This window comes from Protopterus annectens, chromosome 10.part0 (assembly GCF_019279795.1).
Source record: "Protopterus annectens isolate FY-2018-M chromosome 10.part0, PAN1.0, whole genome shotgun sequence".
NCBI lineage: Eukaryota > Metazoa > Chordata > Ceratodontiformes > Protopteridae > Protopterus > Protopterus annectens.
The window spans coordinates 300,419,859-300,439,358 of NC_056744.1; the positions used below are offsets into that span (position 1 = coordinate 300,419,859).

General features: G+C 41.7%; 1 protein-coding gene across 1 annotated transcript in view; it reads right to left on the reverse strand.

Moving 5' to 3' along the window:
* Positions 1-19,500, reverse strand: part of MRPL38 (mitochondrial ribosomal protein L38) — a 494,289-nt gene that overhangs the window by 170,089 nt on the left and 304,700 nt on the right. The window contains exon 5 of the mRNA XM_044085174.1: positions 9,860-9,932. Coding sequence (XP_043941109.1) covers positions 9,860-9,932 — 73 coding nt within the window. The remainder of the gene's footprint in view (positions 1-9,859; positions 9,933-19,500) is intronic.

The window sequence follows — 19,500 nt, forward strand, 5'->3', positions numbered from 1 at the left end:
AGAAGCTCATTACTCATTTAGGTAATATTACTTTCTTAAGTCAATAAAATCAGAAGCTCATTACTCATTTAGGTAACATTTTCTAAACAAGTCAAACTAACTGCATTAAGACAAAATGCAAGTTTCACATATAGTTCTTGGGTACAACTATAGAAGCTAGAAGATTCAACCAACTGCAACAAGACTGCAAAAAATATAGGAGATTACCATTACAACAGAAGATCCGAGAAAGAAAGAAAATAAATTCTTGTGGAGTTATTACATTATGGATACCCACTGCCAGATTTGTTCATGCTATGTAGCATTATCCAATTTTTTTATCAGCCATGTCTCTACTGCAAATACCAAGTGAATGGCTCTATATACATCTTGCAAAAAGGACACTGACCGTGTCTCATAAAAATGTTCTATCTATACATCGCTAATCTGAGGATCACTCGTCACTACTCAGACCCTCTCAAAAATCTCAAACCCCACACACACATACGTGCCACAAAATAACAAACCTCACAGAGAGAAAAACTGCCAAAATCAGGAAAAAATAAAATAACAGAAAAACAAAGAAAATTACAATCACAACTAACCATTCTGAAAACAAAATATCATTAATGTCAAAAACAGACCTGAATCTAAAAATCTAAACATTAAACAAAGTTATGTACTCACCATTAAGTTCCATCTGAGTAGTTATACTTCATTTTTTTTTTGCAATCTGTGGGTATTCAGATCCATATCGCATCCAAGTCTGCAATTTTACAAGCATCTGCTCCAAGTTCCAAGCTCTTCCCCCTTACCCATAACCCATCACCATCTCCTGCCTTCCCTCAGATTGTTTGCCGCAACTCCAACCAATCAGCAACTCAACTTAGAATAAACCACACATGAATATCACATGAGAAGGTTTTGGGGAAGGAAGGTGGGAAGGTTGCAGAAAAATTAAGTACAACTACTTAGATGCAACGTTATGGTGAGTACATAACTTCTTTATCTGAAGCAGTTAACTTCATTTTATCTGCAACTCGTGGGACAGAGTCCCCAGCTACTCAAACTCCTGAGAGGCCCTCATGGAAGGATATTCCTGAGCACCAGAGAGCCGAAGGATGCTCTCCCTCTGAAAATCAAATCCAACTTATAATGAGAAATGAAGGTATGTGACTTTGCCCAAGTTGCTGCCGCACAAATGTCATCCAACGAGACCCTAGACCAAAAAGCAGCAGATGTTGCCATAGATCTGGTAGAGTGAGCTTTAACAGGACCAGGTGGAGACAAACCTTTGTCTTTGAAAATTTGCAAACTACACAGTGTAATCCATCTAGCTAAGGAAACCTTGGAGTTGGCTTTACCCAAAAACGGCTTAGAAAAAAGACGCAAATAACTGGTCAGACTTACGGAAGGGCTTTGCTCTGTGTAAATAAAAACAAAGTTGTCTATGAACATCAAGCAAATGCAGTTTATATTCACCCTTGTTTTGAAAATTTGGAAAGAAAACAGGCAGGTTAATTGTTTGATTAATGTTTGATTCAAAAGCCACTTTTGGTAAGAAAGAGGGGTTTGTGCGGACAGAAACCCTGTCCTTATGGAAGATCACGTAAGGGGGCACGGCAGACAAAGCCTGAAGCTCAGAAACCCTCCTATCCGATGTAATGACCACTAGGAAGGCTGTCTTCCAGGATAAGAACTTCAAATCTACTGATGCTGCAGGTTGAAAGGGGGGAGCAACTAAAGCCTGGAGAACCAAGGTAAGCTCCCAAGGAGGAAGAGTCCTTAATTGGAGGATGCAAAAGAAAGGTGCCTTTAAGAAAAGCCTTACATAGTCTAGAAGAGGCCAGGGCATTGCTGTTTTTGCCAACATGGCAATTCAAAATAGCTACCAGTTGCACTTTCACAGTGGAAGAACTGGCCCCTTGCTGAAAAATGCTGGCTAAGAAATCCAACACTGCAGAGATGGGGGCTGTAAAAGGATCCAGGTTTCTCTGAGCAGCCCAAATAGAGAATTGTTTCCATTTACTGCGGTAAATCTTCCTAGTGGAAGCTTTATTTTTATTATTTATTTAGCTTTATTTATAGTTGCAGAAGCCGAGGCTGAAGCGTCCAAAGTAGAAGCTGGGAACAGTCCTTTAGCCACCAGTTTGGCCTTCCTATCCTTCAGGGCCCTCAGACTGAATCCAACTCACACACTGCACTGGGCGAATAAATGGGCTACGCCCAGGCAAACAACACACAGAGTGTGACCATCCGCCGGTGAAAGCTTATGGCCACACACTGTGCATTTTTTTTTAAAGTAGGTTTCGGCTGTTTCGACATTTTCACACAAAAGCAGCCACACCTAACAAACCTCAACACACTATTGACCACGCACACACTATAGGGAAGGGTCTACACAATAACTACCTCACAAACCACTTTTTTTTTTTTTTTATAACCAACGAACCAGCGTTTAGGGGGAGGAAAGGGAATTAACGAGAAAAACTTTCTCAATCACGCAAGAAAAAAAAATACCCATAAAGCAAAACCCTAAGGCTCAGAGCTACAGAGACCATAATGCTGATGCACGAAGAGGCAATCAAAATCTGGGGGAAGGCAGGAGATGGTGATGGGTTATGGGTAAGGGGAAGGAGCTTGGAGCTCAAAGCAGAAACTTGTAAAGTTGCCGACTCGGATCCGATATGGATCCGAATACCCACAGGTTGCAGATAAAAATTAAGTTAACTACTTCAGATCAAAATTTAACTTGATATTATCGAGATAACTTACAAATAATGTCCAAACCCATAAAGGGTTAGCAAAAAAGGGCAAGCAAAAATATAAAATTTAACTTGATATTAATAGATAATGTCCAAACCCATAAAGGGTTAGCAAAAAAGGGCAAGCAAAAATATAAAATTTAACTTGATATTAATAGATAACGTACAGATAATGCCCAAACCCATAAAGGCTTAACAAAAAAAGACAAACTCCTAACTGAGAACTACAGCAGAAAGTCACTCATGAAACAAATCCATTCACAAAAAGTTGTACAATGTAAATAAAGCTCTAAGTAATTATGCCCTCTTACCTGCTAGTTATACGTCACCATCTTTAGTGTTTGTTTCTTATCAGAGGAACCATATCCACTGACTGTGGTGAGAGCTGACCTGAGGAAGATGTCATGCAGGAATGAAATATGTAATTTGCTACTGATGTCTAAGGACCATCACATCATACTTTGAGGCCCCAACACTACCTAGGCTAACAACAAGGTACCTGCAGGGACATTTCACCACTGATTCTCTTCCTGCTTCAACCTCCTACTGCTGCTACTAATTCTGGTCTTCATTCCAACTGTAAGAGCATTTCTTGTTAAGCCCTAACCTCATTTCCCTCAAATGGTGGACACAAGTGCCCACCTCATTAGAAAGGCCTCTTATTACTGCTCACACCAGTGCATGCATGTTCCCAAATCAATGAAGTGACAGCTACCATCACTGGCTTGGAACTTCCAATCTCATGTCTCCGGTTTCTGTTCATATATTTGTTACCAGAAAGCCTTGCTTGTCAGTAGCTGTCACCCAACAAACATCCTCCCCATGATGGGTAAATCACCATAAGCCACTCTTTCCCATTAATCTTTGCCCAGCTACAGTGTGTCTTATCAAAGTCAGGACTTTATCCCTCAGTGCTATAGCACTGGGCATTTGGTAGACAACTTGCACAATTACCACATCCAGTGAAAAAGGATGCTAGGAGTTACAAGGCAACTGAGCCATCCAGAAGGCCATTTCCACCTTGCCAGTAACCCCCCTTTGGCCTTGCCTCCTTTTTCAAGGAGGGCTAGGTTAGTCTTACCAGGAGCAACTTTATGAACACAGTACAGTTGTGTACACTTACCATAAATGTAGATGTTCGAGTGTATTCACTGTTGCAGTCATCACATTTGGGTTATTTGCCTGCAGGTAGCCCTCAGCCGGCCTGAATACCAGAGTCTTGGATTTCTGCATCAGATGCTGTCTCTTCTTCCATGATGTCAGGTCGTCACGGGTATAAAACATGCAGCTGACGCCATTACATCAGTTTTTCTTGCCCCAGATGTCAGGTGCCCCCACAATGAGAAGCAATTATATGTTATGGTACACCTCCATCAAAAAGCAAATACACCAGAAAACTTAAATACACCAAACAAGAAGGAAAGGTAGAGCCAAGAGAAGTCAGGGGGCTGGAGGGAAGGTAACCAGGACTGCAACAGTGAATACACTCGAACATCTACATTTATGGTAAGTGTACACAACTGTACTATGTTCTTCGTGTTTCACTGTTGCAGTCATCACATTTGGGTTGATTCCCAAAGCTAAGGAAGGGAGGAGGAAGTTAGCTATTAAGCCCCGCAAGACTGCAGTGGCAAAACCAGCTCTGGATTTAGAAAAAATAGGCATGTTGTAATGCTTGGTGAAGGTATGTACAGAGCTCCAGGTAGCAGCTTCTAGGATGTCCCTGGTAGGGACTCCTCTGAGACAGGCTGCAGAAGTAGATGCAGCCCTGGTGGAATGTGATCTTATCCCTTGTGGCGTAGGTTTTCCATGGTGCTTGTAGCAGAAATTAATGCAATGGGCTATCCATTTAGAAATGGTTTGCTTTGAAATGGCCTTCCCCTCTGCCCCTGCAGCAAAGCCAACTAGCAGCTGTTCAGATTTTCTGAGAGGCTTAGTCCTGTCCAAATAAAATCTAAGTTGTCTGTGCACGTCCAGACAGTGCAATATTCGTTCTCCTTTGTTTTGTGGATTAGGGAAAAAAAGTAGGCAAATAAATGGACTGATTTAGGGCCACACTAGACACCACCTTGGGCATAAAGGATTGGTCCTGAGGGAAACCCGGTCTGCATGGAAGATAATGAAGGGTTCCACTGCTAGGAGGGCCTGTAATTTAGACACGCTTCTTGCTGAAGTGATGGCTAGAAGGAAGGTTTTCCAAGAAAGGAATTTCAACTCTGCAGTTGCAGCTGGCTCAAAGGGAGGGAGAGTGAGCTTTTCCAATACAAAGTTAAGAGGCTCTCCTGGGGGTTCTTAAGTTTTTGGACCCTCTAAGGAATTGCATTAGCAGGGGGTGAGAGAAGAGGGGTGGCTCAGTATTATAATGTGCTGAAATGGCAGAGGCATGAATTTTAATTGACGAGGAGAGGCCCTTGTGGAGCATTTCTGTTAAATACTGAAGAATATGAGGTAAGCTGGGCACTGTTGTGCCCATCCCCGGAGTCTGGCTCCACTTTTTAGCATAGGATTTTCTAGTACTAGGCCTCCTTGCCTCTAGAATGACATCTAGCACCTGCTTACTGAGGGATGCTATTGGAAAGCTCAAGGAATTAGCCAGGATGCAAGGTTCAGGGTTTGAAGCTGAGGGTGCAGAATCTGGCCCGCCTGCTGGGACAGCAGGGAAGAGGTCTGAGGCAGGTGCCAAGGTTCCAGCAGTGTCATACTGCGCAAGAGGGGGCACATTAGTGCTGGCTTGGCCAGTCTGGTGCAATCAGTATTGTCCTTGGTTTGTCCTGTTTGATCTTTTGCAGAACCTTCGAGAGGAGAGGCAGAGGGGGGAAAGGCATAAACCAAGAGACTTTCCCAGGTAAAGGACAGGGCATCCATTTTCCAAGCTTGACTGTGGGAAGTCCTTGTGCAGAATTTGTCCAACTGGTAGCTCTGAGGGGAGGCAAACAGGTGTACCTCTGGAGTCGCCCATCTGTTCCTAAAGAGGTTGAATATTTTTGATTCCAGTTTCCATTCATATGGGTCCATGAGATTTCTGCTTAGGTCGTCTGCCAGTGAATTTAGCTTGCCTGGCAGGAATTGAGCTTGTAGGTGCACTTGGTAGCTCAAGGCTGTGTTCCACAGAGCCATGGCTATTATGCAGAGGGGGTACGAGTGGGCTCCTCCTGCTTGTTTATGTACCACATAACTGTGGTGTTGCCTGTCTTTACCAATAATTGTCCTGGAAGAATGTGGTCTTTGAAGGCTGTCAGGGAATTCTGTACAGCTAACATTTCTTTTTGGTTGATATGCAGGTACATCTGTCTCTAGTTCCATATGCTTTGAATGCACTGCCCTGTCAAGTGAGCCCCCCATGCATAGTCTGATGGTGTCTGTTGTTAGGGTTTGGGCGGCAGGGGGTAGAGTGAAAGGGAGTTCCTTGTTGTGGTAGCAGGCCTCTGCCCACCAAAGGAACTCTGTCTTTATACAAGGAATGATAGGAATCACGGAGTCTAGGTCCTGAGAATGTTGACACCATAGGCTTTTTAGATACCATTGTAGTTTCCTCATATGCAGTCTTGCATATGGAATTAGTAGAATGCAAGAGACCATGAACCCCAGGGCTTGTAGAATTTTCCTTGCAGATAGCTGGGGCTTTGTGGCAAATAGTTTGAAGTAGGTTGTCAAATAAACTTGCTTCTCTGGGGTGAGGAAAGCCATCTGGGAAGTTGTGTTCAAGCTTGCTCCCAGGAATACTATCTGTTGGCAGGGTACTAGGTGAGGTTTCTTTTTGTTTATGGTGTACCCCAGTGAGGTTAGAAGTTTCTTTACGAATGCCAGATGTTTTAATAGCAAGTCCTGGCTTTCTGCCTGAATCAGACAATCGTCCAAGTATGGGTATATTTGAATATTTATCTGCCTGCAAAATACAATGGCTAGAGCTAGACACTCTGTGAATACCCTGGGCGCAGTAGATAAACCAAAGGGAAGTATATACTGATACTTAGAAGAGAGAGAGAGAACCTGCCCACTGATTTGGGGGGTAGATCTGGCCAACCATTTGAGGTCGATAGGGTGTGGAAGTGGAATCTGTATCCTTGGGAAGCTATATTCAAAACCCATTTGTCCTGGGTAATGAGTTCTCAGTTTTTTGCAGGCAGGGCAAGCTTTCCTCCTAAGGGAGCAGGCAGTTGAGCAGGGCTTGTAAGGGTTAAGGTTAAGTCATTGTGCCATTTTTCCCTGGGGAGGGGGGTGGCTTATTACTCCCTGCTTTGGAAGTGGGAGTCCCCCACTGCTTGGGCCTGTGCACAGCCTGAGACTGTAACCTAGGTGGTCTGCTGTTCTTGGGTTTGGACTGAGAAGGCCTGGAAGAGACTGAAAAGGACCATTTCTTTGAAGGCCAATGCCTACTAAATCTGAGAGGCTGCACTTGTAGGAAATCTTTAACAGTTTGCATAGATTTAGCTTTTTCCACCATCCTTTTGAGAACTTCTTCTGCTTTGTTGCCAAACAGGCGGTCTTGATTTAAGGGAGCATCCAGCAATTTAGCTTTAACATGATATGGCAAGTTTTGCTTCTTAAGCCAAGCATGCCTTCTAAGTACAGACCCAGTGACAGCAGCCCTGCAAGATGCTTCTAGAGAGTCAAAACCACATTGCAAAGTATGTTTACCAACTTGTTCTACATAAGGCATTAAGTCCTGTAATTCTTTGTGTTCAGCACAGTCAGGAATCAACATCATTTTCTGTTTAAGTAGTCCCATAATATGCGGCTGGTACTTTAACATATGAAACTGGCAATTTGAAGCCCTAATGGCCAAAGTAGCAGAAGTGCATATCTTCTTATCTCATCTATCCAAGGCTCTAGAATCTCTATCAGAAGGGGGAGGATTTTTGGCAACAGTTGCCTTAATGCCTTTTGGTCCTTGGGAAATGGTCTCTGGATCCGCAGTAGGATTCTTAGAGAGGAACTTGTGAGAGTCAGGTACTCTGTAATACCAGTCAGGATTTCTGGGAGCTGGAGGTAAAGTGTCTGGGGAAAGGCTAGGTTCCAAGAAAGCATCATCTACAATGTCCAAAACAGGAGGGATAGCTAAAGGCCTGTGTTGAGGAAGGAATTAGAATTCCCTAAGCCTCTTTTTGGAGTCAGAGTAATCCTGGCTTTCCCAGTGGAAATGCTCCTTAATAGATTGCAAGGTTTCACCAAAAAAAAAAAAAAATCTTCTGGAGGGGACGCAGAGGGAATGGAATCCTCTGCATCAGAATCCTCATAGGTAGAGATAAGGGCAAATCCTGGTAATCAGAAGGAACAGAAATATCAGACTCCTGATCAGAAGAATCAGAAGGAGAATCAGTTCTAGGTCTCTTAGAGGGGGAAGGCTGGCTTCCCCTAATTAAGGTAATAAGGTCTTTAGCCATTCTAAGCATTTGCTTTTTAGGCATATGGGCCTGAGCATGCGGTTTGGACGTCGGTTTTCTAGGAGTGGTGCGAGTTTTAGGCCTGGATAAAGAAGATGGCATCGGTTTAAAACGCAAGTCTGTAAGCCTGAATACACCCTCAGAAGCCAGTGCCTGCACAGCATCTCCAGACCCATCCAAGGTTGAGATATCTGCAGGTTCCATAGTCGAAGAAGCATCTTGCGGCCTACCGGACTCCGAATGGGTCTCAGTAGAGGCCTGCGAATCTGAAGTAGCGGGTATCAGGGGCTGCGAAAGCGCCTCACTGAGTACTGGTGGACTGGCGACTAGCTTAATGGAAGCGTCATCGGCAGTTTTGGACGTATGCGGTCTGTCTCCGTCTTTACTTTTTTTGGAAGCTCGGTAGTTGGATGGCTTAACGAAGTCATTTCGGAGTACTGATACCGAGTACCAAAATAATTTGCTGCAAAGATAGCCAGACAACAAATACTTCGGGGGTTGAATAAGGCACAGTGAGGGACGTCGTGGTCTGGGCCTAAGCAAGAAATGCAGTACAAATGAAAATCTTTATGAGGTATTTACTTTCCACAGTAAGACAATTGTTTACTTTTACATTGGTCGGAGCAAGAAAAAAGATCCTCAATGGGGTACTATCTTTTTTTGAAGACTTCGGTTCTGAAACTCTAAAATGAAAATTTCAGGAGTCGGCCGACCGGCACTTGCAAACTGCTTCTGCTTCGGGCACCGTATGGCAAGAAAGACTGATGTAATGGCGTCGGCTGCATGTTTTATACCCGACGACATGACGTCATGGAAGAAGAGACAGCATCTGACGCAGGAATCCAAGACTCTGGTATTCAGGCCGGCTGAGGGCTACCTGCAAGCAGATAACCTAAATGCGATGGCTGCAACAGTGAAACACGAAGAACATTTATCTATTTATTCAGTTCCTTTTAGCACACAGCATGTCACACTGCTTAACTTGGAAAAGAAGCCTGTAACAGAGAAGGGGGGTATGTGCTGCATGTCAAATTTATCCCTCCACTTTGTCTCCTTTATTGGGGGAGTGTTGGATCTTTGGCTCTACTCTTAGCTGGACTGTTTGACTTGAGGTATACTAGTTTTTGGACTACCAGATCCCTTACAGCACTTTAAGCAAGGCACAGATTGCTACAACCGAGTCTATATGAAACCGAGCAGAGTTATTAAGCCTCCAGTCTGCCCAGGGAGTTCAGGTCTTCTAAGCTCATGATCTTTTTAGTTTCAAACCTTTGGGGTCTTTCCATCTGCTCGATATGCTTAGTAAGATGCATCCCACAGGGGGCACTGTACTCAATGATGCATCTAATCAGTGCAGAATACAAGGAGGTAAGGACTTCTTTTGATCTGGAAGAAATACATTTTGATTACAGTTGTGGAAATTAAAAGAATTACTTATCACTGCAATGAGGTGGTCAAATATGATGAAGGTATCCACCCAAATACATAGCCCTAGCATTACCTTTTCATTTGGACGTAGCCTGTTATCTATACTATATAGTGGATTCTACAGGGTGATTAACTTATGTTACAATGTTGCATTTTTTGTATCGGATTTAAGCCCATTTTTTGTACAACAGCTATCGATAACTGTAAACTCTTGCTGGAGTGTCTGTATTTTTTTTTTGGGGGGGGGGGGGGCTTGACAGTACACAATGCTCTAACAAGTATACTTTGCCATTCACAGCTAACCTGGATTTGTGAAGAGAAGTGTCCACAGTGAGCCTTCTTCAGCTTCAAATGTTACACGAGGGGCAGACACAGCCTGAAATACATAAAAAATGTAAAGAAATTCAGGAAATTGAATAGTACAGTTCTTCATAAAAGTAAATCTTATCCATTTAACACTTTTCTTCTCGGTGTCTCTATAGAGCTTTTACAGTTTACCATTAGTGCTGGACTCTTATCCCCCAAGTTCAGCCTTAAACATACATACATATACCTAGACAAAGACACAAGCACACATGCAAACACAAAAAAGATGCCTGCAATGTAAACAAATCCTGACTATGGTCCAAATGGTCAAAGTCCCACATCAGAGCAGTGTCTTGTTTGCCGAAGACGACTAGCAGGCATCCTGGAATACAGAGGACAATGTGTGCTCATCTACCCTGGAAGGAGGGAGCACTGGGTCTAGTCTGCAGTGTGGGTGCATGCCAACTACAAGCAAAGACTTTCAATCAATGACTGCAGTGCAGACCACAGATGTAGTTTGACACAACCAGGCTGGTGATGGAAGTCTGCTGTCTGGGGTTGAGAAAATACAGCTGTGCAAGTAAACTTACCATAACGGTAGATGTTCAAATGATCACTCCAGCAGTAGCTTTAGCTATATGGATTATATTCGGCCAAGGATAAAACAGCAGGCCAGCTTCCAAAGCTTCAAGGCACCTTCTACGCACCCAAACTGTCAGACAGTTTGAGCTGCGTTAATTAAAAGACAAGTTTGGGTGCCAAGCCCTTCACAACTTTCATAGCAACAGAGAAAAGGAGGCTGAGCCATGAAAGGATAATGCTAAGAATAAAAAAACAAAATAAAATGTCCACATCCCGGCATAAACAATACACCAAAAATCAAGGGGATGGATGAAGGGAGTGGCTACTGCAGCACTGATCATTCAAACACATACTATTATGGTAAGTTTACTTGCACAACTACACTATGTTCATCATACTGATCACTGCTGCAGTAGCCTTAGCTATATAGGTAGAATACCCTACCATACACAATAGTGGGAGGGGGAAGGAGAAGAGTCCAAGAGTCCCTGAAAAATAGACCTAGCAAAGCCCGAGACAGACCTAGAGAAAGAATTAAGCTTATAGCACTTTGCAAAAGTACATACAAAGGACCAAGTTGCTGCTTTTAAAATGTTTTAGAATCCAACTCTTTCCAAAAAGCTAAAGATGAAGTCAAGGCACTGGTAGGGGGAGCCTAGACTCTGCCTGAAATAGTTTTGTTGTGGTAAATACAATAAAAGGTAATAGCCTTAGACAACCACTTGAAAATAGTCTGATTGACAAAAGTTCTCTCTGTTTTACATTCACAAGAAATGACCAAATGATTTGAAGATATGAAAGGTTTACTTCTGTCAAGATAGGACCGGAGTTGTCTGTTGACATCAAAGGTATGTTGTACTCTCTCTCCTTCATTTTTTGGTTCAGGAAAGAAAACAGGTATCTGGATAGTTTGGCTTAAAGTAACTCTGATACTACTTTAGGCATAAAAATAATTAGTTCTCAAAGAAACCAGGTTTTGTGGAAGATGAGATGGGGTTGACTCGCCAAAAGAGGTTGCAACTCAGATACACTTCTTGCATAAGTCAGAAAAAAACTTTTTCCTATGTTAAGAACCTCAAATCAGACAGGTTAGCTGGTTCAAACTGAGCAAGTATTAACTTCTCTAACACAAAATTAAAACCCAAAGGGGGGGGGGCACTGGTTTTCCAAAAGGCCTCTTATGCAAAAGCCCCTTTCAGAAACATTCTGAAGTCAGAATGCATTGAAAGAGGAGGATCCATGGACAGACATGCTGAAATGGCTAAGTGAACCATGGCAGAGTAATAAGAAAGACAATAGGATAGTAACTCACAGATATTATAAAACAAAAAAAAAAAAAAAAAAAAAAAAAAAACAGAGAATAACTAGCCCTGAATGGGTGCTGGTTATGTTGTTGGCACAAACTAGAGTATCTTTTCATTTCGCTGATGTATGATTTTCTAGTAGCAGACTTTCTTGCCTTAATTAGTACCTGCTGCACATCCTCAGTAAACATGCGCCTAAAGGGAATTAAGATCTTATAACCCTAGCAGTCAACTGAAGTTGATTGGAGTTAAGGTGCATCAAACCACCCCTGATACCATGTGACCAGATCAAGTATATGAAAAAACTTGTGGTAACTGGCCCTGGCTATTTCCAAAAGAAGGAAGAATCACCACTGCCTGGGCCAGAAGGGAGTCATCACATTGAACTTCCAAATAGGTATACTTCAGGAACTCACCACAGAAGAATCAAATGTTTGAACCCCCCAATCTAATTTCCATCTGTGAGCGTCTGCCCTTGTTCTGCTCAGTTTGTCTGCCACACAATTTTGCTCCGACAGAATGTAGGATCCCTGTAGATTGTGCTGTGAAGCTACATTCCAAGCTAGCATAGCTAGCCTGCAAAGGGGTTATGCTCTGGTTCCCCTTGATTATTGATGTACCACAAGACTGTAGCATTGTGTGGAACAACATGTAGATATCCCAGGCAGCAAAGATGATTCAAACACCTGATTGCCTTGATCAGGGCAGTCATCCCTTTTATATCCCTATCCTTGCATCTGTCCTTGGTGTCCACACATCTTGCAGTTTTATCCCTTCTAAAACTGCTCCCCAGTCAAAGTCTGAGGAGTCTGTGGTGACTGACTACTGCTTTGGAAAAGAAAGGGAGGGGAGAAGGGAAGACCTGAATTTTAGATTTAAAAACATTTGTCTCCACTATGTTATTTCTCTTATGAACCCCCCCCCCAGGACTGGGATTTCAAAAGACAAAGGATGATGGTGCCAAGACCAAAGAAACTTCAGATTTCATTGCATCTTTCTCATGTGAGGTCTTGTCAGGAGTATGAGAATCACAGATGACATAAGACCCAAAATCCTTAGGTATTCCCTTGCAGTAACTGAAGTCTGAATGGAAAACCTTAGAAAAAGTACAGTTTTGTACCTACCATAAATGTAGATGTTCGAAGATCCACATTGCTGCAGTCCTTACACTTGGGTAGTCCGCTGTCCTCGGTCGGCCCGAATATCAAAGTATAAGGCTGACGTCGGTCAAGGCGCATTTGACTGACATCAGGACGTCAGGGTACAAATGCGCATGACCGACGTCATATCCTCAGTCTTTTCTTGCCCCAGATGTCAGAAGACTCTAAAAATAAAGGTCAAAAACCAAAAGACAGCAAACCAACAACCAACCATCCTAGCACTAAAAATATGTACAATATATACAATAGACCAGTAGTGTCCAACCCGCGGCCCGCGGGCCGCATGCGGCCCTCAGAGCTCTTCCATGCGGCCCGCGACCCTTAAATTTAAATTTAATTTCACTTTTTTTCCGTGTGTTTACACGTCCGCGTAGTTTTGCCCTTCTGCGCATGCGCCAACTTTCTTTTTTTTACGTTTTTCCCATACCAGCGTCTTTGCGCTGGTATGCGCATGCGCGAAAACACCGTTCGGGCGATTTGTATAAAAAAGAAAAGCTGCAGGAAGGAGCGTAGAATCGTAGCGTAGCCATAGAAGAGAGAGGATTATTACACTGTGTACAGTACACACCGACTACTCACTACAAGGAAAGGTAAGTTACGTTACAAGATGAAAGTGTTGAAGTTAGTGTTTAGATCAGATGCAGGTTGCTAATAGGTCTGGTTGAAATTCAGAAAGCAAAATACTTCAGGGCTGTATGTGAACAGATATCAGTCTCATAGTACACTGCTAGCCACAAGTGGGTTTCTGTTTATTTATTTATTTTTTCACTTTGTGTGGTAGGCAACTGGTTAAAAACAAAGATGCCACGGTCTTTTTTTCCATCAATACGAGCAGTTGCAAGTCTGTATGGCTGGTCCAGTAAAACTATTTTTTAATTAGGTTCGGTATAGCCTTGAGTGAATAATTTATTAATCATCAGCAAAAGCTTGCTTTTTAGTGCTACCGCTGTTACATTCGGTTTACTGATTTCATTGCCATTACGTTTTTAGGGTTTGTAGGTCATCATGTTAGCGCAGACAGTGGTTCTATGTATAACTTAATAGTACTATGCATGACATTTTCAAGCTGCATTTTCTCAAACAAACCATTGACAAAAATATGATTTATTGTTATTTTATTTCATATACGGAAGGTGGGTGTGAAGAAACAGATAACAGAATGCACCAACCAGTTTCCAGTGAAATAAATGTTTCTGATTCAGAGACGACAGTAGCATTCTGGTTTTGTGCAGCCACAGGCAGGTAGATAGCACTACACCTGTCTACCAGGCATCACTGCATGCAAATATGTCAGTCCAGAGGGGCACAGCTAATGCAGATCAACCATATGCAGCCTAACACTAGGATAAAAAAATAGCATGGTGGAAGGATTCAAAGAAAAGCTCAACTGTTCTATTCTGGAACAAGGTGATGAGAAATTAGACAATTTATTTCTGTTGTGTGCAGCCATTGCTGTCTATAACAGGAGGAAAGCTGTTAGAGCCACAACAGGTAAGTAATGCAAGACAGTATGTGTGTGTGTGTGTGTGTGTGTGTGTGTGTGTGTGTGTGTGTGTGTGTGTGTGTGTGAGAGAGCGAGAGAGACTGCATGTGTCTGTAGATGTCTGTAGGGGTCTGTGGACCAACATTGCTCAGATTGATGGGGGACACCATCACAGTTATTCTAATGATACTATATGCTCAGTTTACAGATATGCAGCTGAGCTTTTAATGAGATTTTGCTCCATGCAGCTCATGCAATCTCTGAATCTTTTGTTATCACTCTAGCATTACTAGAGCTAACTGAGAAACTAGTAGTGGCACATTGAGCATGTCTCTGAATACCCTCATAGTTTTCTTACATCAGTATCTCCAGAAATAATGAAGAAGAAATTTTTAACTGTTAAAAAAAAACATTTCATCAACACGTCAGTATATCTTTTTTCAAGGCATAGTGTATTTACTTCTGCTTAAGATTTTATAAAGACAGTTATTTTGCATGAAAATGCATTCTGTTGAGTTTAATTAAGATAATGCAGATACTATGAAAATCTCGTCCTACAGGAAGAAGGTGTGAGTAGCCACTGATGCATGTGAAACCCTTCAGTGAGTCTCAGGTTGCTTCCATCCAGTAAATATTGTGCAGCTTTAATCGCTGCAGGATTTTTTTTTCCTTCAAGGCAAAAGCAACTCTTTATTCTTTGTACTTCCATCTCTCTCTCTTTCTCTCCACTCTCTCTATCTTGCAGAATAATGCCACACCCAAGGTCTCTAGTCCTACACTTTTTCTTAACCCCTTTCTGTATCAGCACTGATTAATCCTTGACTGTTAACTCCAGGGTGAATATCTGAAAGAATCCTGATGATGTGTTCCTGGTTTTGTGATAAGGTGAATACACAGAAAAAATGTAATAAATCTGAACCTACACTAAGCCTTTGTATTCATAAAATCTAACACGGGTTTATAACTTTAAAATTACTTAATTTCATATCTGTCAGTAGATGGTTCTATAATAGCAATAAGGCAGGCAGACAAAAAAAATGCCACTTTCCAAGAAAAAAGGTAATTATATTCTGTATGTAAGAAATTATTATTTTTATATAGCTGGATATCAAATAATCATTCTGAATTTTGGGCTCTATATAAATACATGTCTATGTATATATATATATATGTGCAGTCATTTTGGTTGACAGAGTGCTTGGTCAACATCTGATTAGGTCAAGTAAGCAGATGGTCAATGGGTGTGACAGATCACACAATTCTCTGGGCTGGGAAATATTCCCTTTCCCCAAATTTGTGCAATCTCATAGTTAGTATATATAATTAGCATGGGGTGTGGGGGCATAGTCCCCTACATGGGGGTGTACGGATCTTGCCCCTGAAAAAAATGTTTTCTTTTAAATTTTGCATGCACTGAGGTTGCTTGTTGGCACATGCATAACAGGTGTCAACATTCATTTTTTCAATGTATTGTGGTCCATGTTTGGGACATCAAAGTTTTATGTAAATGTATACCTATATACATATATATATATATATATATATATATATATATATATATATACATGTACATGTATATTTTATTTATATATATATATATATATATATATATATATATATATATATATATATATATATATATATATATATACCGTTGGTTAGTCAGGGAGAGCAGGCAAGCATGTCAGCAGAGGAGTATGGCAAGCTGACAAGGAGCCAGTTGGCTGAAATGTGCCAGACTAAAGGACTTGTGTATGCTAACCTGACTAAAGCAGACATGATTGCAGCTTTAGGCACAGCTGCATCACAGAACAGCAACATCGAGGACAATCCGACTGGCTGTGGAGATGTAAAACTCTCAGAAAATGGACAGTTCAACCTTTCCACATAGGTCGGACTTAAAAATCCATCTGGAGCTAAAGAGACTTCAGTTGGAGGCCAAGGGTTTGGAAAGAGTGGGTGAGTGTGTGTGTGAAAGTTAGTTGGTAGTAACTTTTGAGCCAGAAAAAACATCATCCTCATGGATAGAGTGAGTCCCATGCACACGTGTTTAACGTGGTTTACAGTGAAATTGGTATGTTGTCTTGAGATACAACAGAAAGGAACTGGGGTCTATATTCAGCAATGGAATAAGGATTGAATAACATGGCTTTGGATTTGTAGATATTCTGTAATGTAAAAGATTATGGCAAAATAACCATGCTTGCATTCAATTTATATCTCCTGCAGAACAAGATGAACTCAAAATGCCCCAGAAGCTACAGTTGGCAATGCATAGTTATCATAGCACTTTCTAAGGCTGCATTGGTCTTGAAGTCTGTCTGTAAATGAAAAGTGCTCCTTATATTGAGAGTTCGAGCTAAGGTTCAAAACAATTAATTTTCTAGCTAGCGTGTGTAGTAAAATGGAAGCCTTCAAGGAAATGTGTGTGTTAATTTATCTTTGCTTATGGGAGGGGGTGCAATTGGTGCAGAAGGAGAGGGTGGTGACCCCTCTCATCTGTTCAGATGTTCGTATAATGTCTGTTTGTCTTATTTTTAGTCTTTTCCCCTCTATAAATTTGTCATTTTCTGGTAAATCGATGAGGATTAAGTTGCCGGCTAAAGCTAAATGGTGACATACACTTGAGTTTTAGAGTTCATATCCTTCAGAAAATGCATCCTAACTCAAATCCTGTTATTGCAACTTTCTAAGTTTATAAGAGCAGTTTTTAAATGTGTCCTTTTGGGGCTTTTTCCACTTCATTTATTAGGCTTTACCGGTTTACCAGATTTCTTGCCCTGTCAGGTTTTGTGGTATGGGGTGGATGTTGGTGGGGAGTGGTCATGATTGCTGGACACAGCAATTGTATGTACAGTATAATAAACATGCTTCAGCTTTCTAGTGTCTGGGGAAAAAAAGATTGTTTATGATAGAATCTGTGACTGTGCTGTTACTAAACTTGTCAAATGCAATGTGGCAGAGAGAAGAGGGGAAAGAATTACAGGACTGATGGATTCAGGGAGCATGATTGTATTAGTTATAATACACAGTATGTCTGTAAGCATAAAACAAGTAGTAAAAAGAAAATGTATCATTTCCTGCAAGTGTTGTGTGTTTTTTGGTTGTATGGTTTGCATTGTTTTTCGGCATAATTGATACAACTACATTGTAAAGCTGTGCACAGTTTTCAGAAAATATTTTTGGACTTGGGTTTGGGAAGGTAATGTGGAGTTGTTTGTAGTGAAAATTTAAAACACCTCGATAATCAAACTTTTCATGCATTATAGTAGTTGTGTCTTAAAAATAAAGGGCTGCTTTCTTTGTGTAAAACAGGATATTTAAGCAAACTTGTCCTTACTTAACTTGTGTGTGGCCAAAGCCAAAAGTAAGCATCAGATTTCTCTTCTGTCCTGGCTAATGAGACTTACGATGATGGAAATGAATGTACTGTAACAGAAGGGAGGGTGAAGAAATAAAGTAACCTCAAAGAAAAAGAAGAGTAGACAGTGGGAGACAGACACAAAACATTAATATTTTTTTCTAATACAGTGTTAACGGATAGATTTCTACTGTTTGTGGGAATTGTAAAGTTGGCTAAGCAATTTGAGTGTGATGTTTATGTTTCAGGTTGATATTGCAAACGTTTCTGATAGAGTACAAACAGTCTTTTTGGAGGGAAGGGGTTCTTGTCATTTGGACCACAACAATGTTCTGGGGATAGTTACTTTTATTTTATAACAAAATGTTTGTATTTGGCACGTAAATGTAGTTCCACTAGGAAGAATTTTGGTACAGGACATAGAAAATGGAGGTAACAGATGAGAGTAATCAATGTGTGTGTCTGAATGACAATAAGGAAATAGCTGCAGGATAAAACTGAATTGTGGATAAATACAGAATACACTTATTTGGACCAATTTTAATTCCTGTCTGATAGTGGAGTAGAAAAGGAAAATACACAATTAGGAGATGTGAATGTTGTTGTGTCACTAGTGTTTTTTGGCTTTTCCTGGTTAGGGGTCGCCACAGCGGAACTCCAGTCTGCTAAAGATTGGTAGTTGATTTTTACGTGCCGAGTTACCAGCCCTGATGCACAACCTTCAACGAAGGTACGCCCATTCACGCATGTCTCCACACTGAAGATGGTATAGCTGAGAATTGAACCAGACAGCAACACACAACCGCAGCACCACCACCACGGTCTAATTAGGAGGTGTGAATATTAGTCATTAATAAATATAAGCATATTACACAAGTGAAACAGTCTCTGCCAAAGTGACCCTCCAGCATATTACTACCCTCCTCCCATTCTGCCCTAACTGAGGTGGGTTCATAGGTTCATAACTAGGCTATCTGCCCTAGGGCATTTATAAGCCTAGCCAGAATGTGTTTGGCTTTCACCACCCATTTTAAATTTATTTTGCTATGCCCTTTTTCGAGGTTAGTATACTGTGCCTCTGTCTAACAGTGACACAGAAATGATACCTGGGTAAACCTACGATCGCCCATCCACTCATCAAGATTCCTCTTGAAGAGAGTCAATGAGGGACTCTGCCTAACCTGGACTGGGATTTTATTCCAGAGTGAAGGGAGCCTCTGGGTTATGAATTTGTCCCTCCAGCATGTCCTATTTATTTCAGTGCTGAGGTTCAAGTCTCTCGAGTGCGTAGCTCGATGGGATTTGGATTTTCTGAGGTGCAGCATGTCCATTAATTCCGGGTTGGACATGGCTTTATACGTCAGGCACAGATTGCCTCTGAACAGGCGGTATGCCACTGAGTAGCGCTGGAGTTTCTTTAACCGGGCAGCATATGGCATCTGTTTGAGCCCTTTGATCCTCTTGGTGAGGTACTTTTGGGGTCTTTCCAATTGCTGCAGGTGTCTGGTAAGGTCCATCCCAAAAGGGGCATTGTACTCAATTATCGGCCTGGTGAGGGTAAGATGCTACTCAAGGGCAGGGTCATACCGGCCTGGTCTACATGCTCAGAGAGCTCCTTTATTTCTCTTTTCATGTAGTCCAGGGAGGTACGTCTCAGGTCATTCACACCAGCATGGACAATGACTGAGTCATATTTGTACTTGCCTTGCAGTGACCTGAGTGCTTGTGTTGTGGCAGATCCTAGCGCC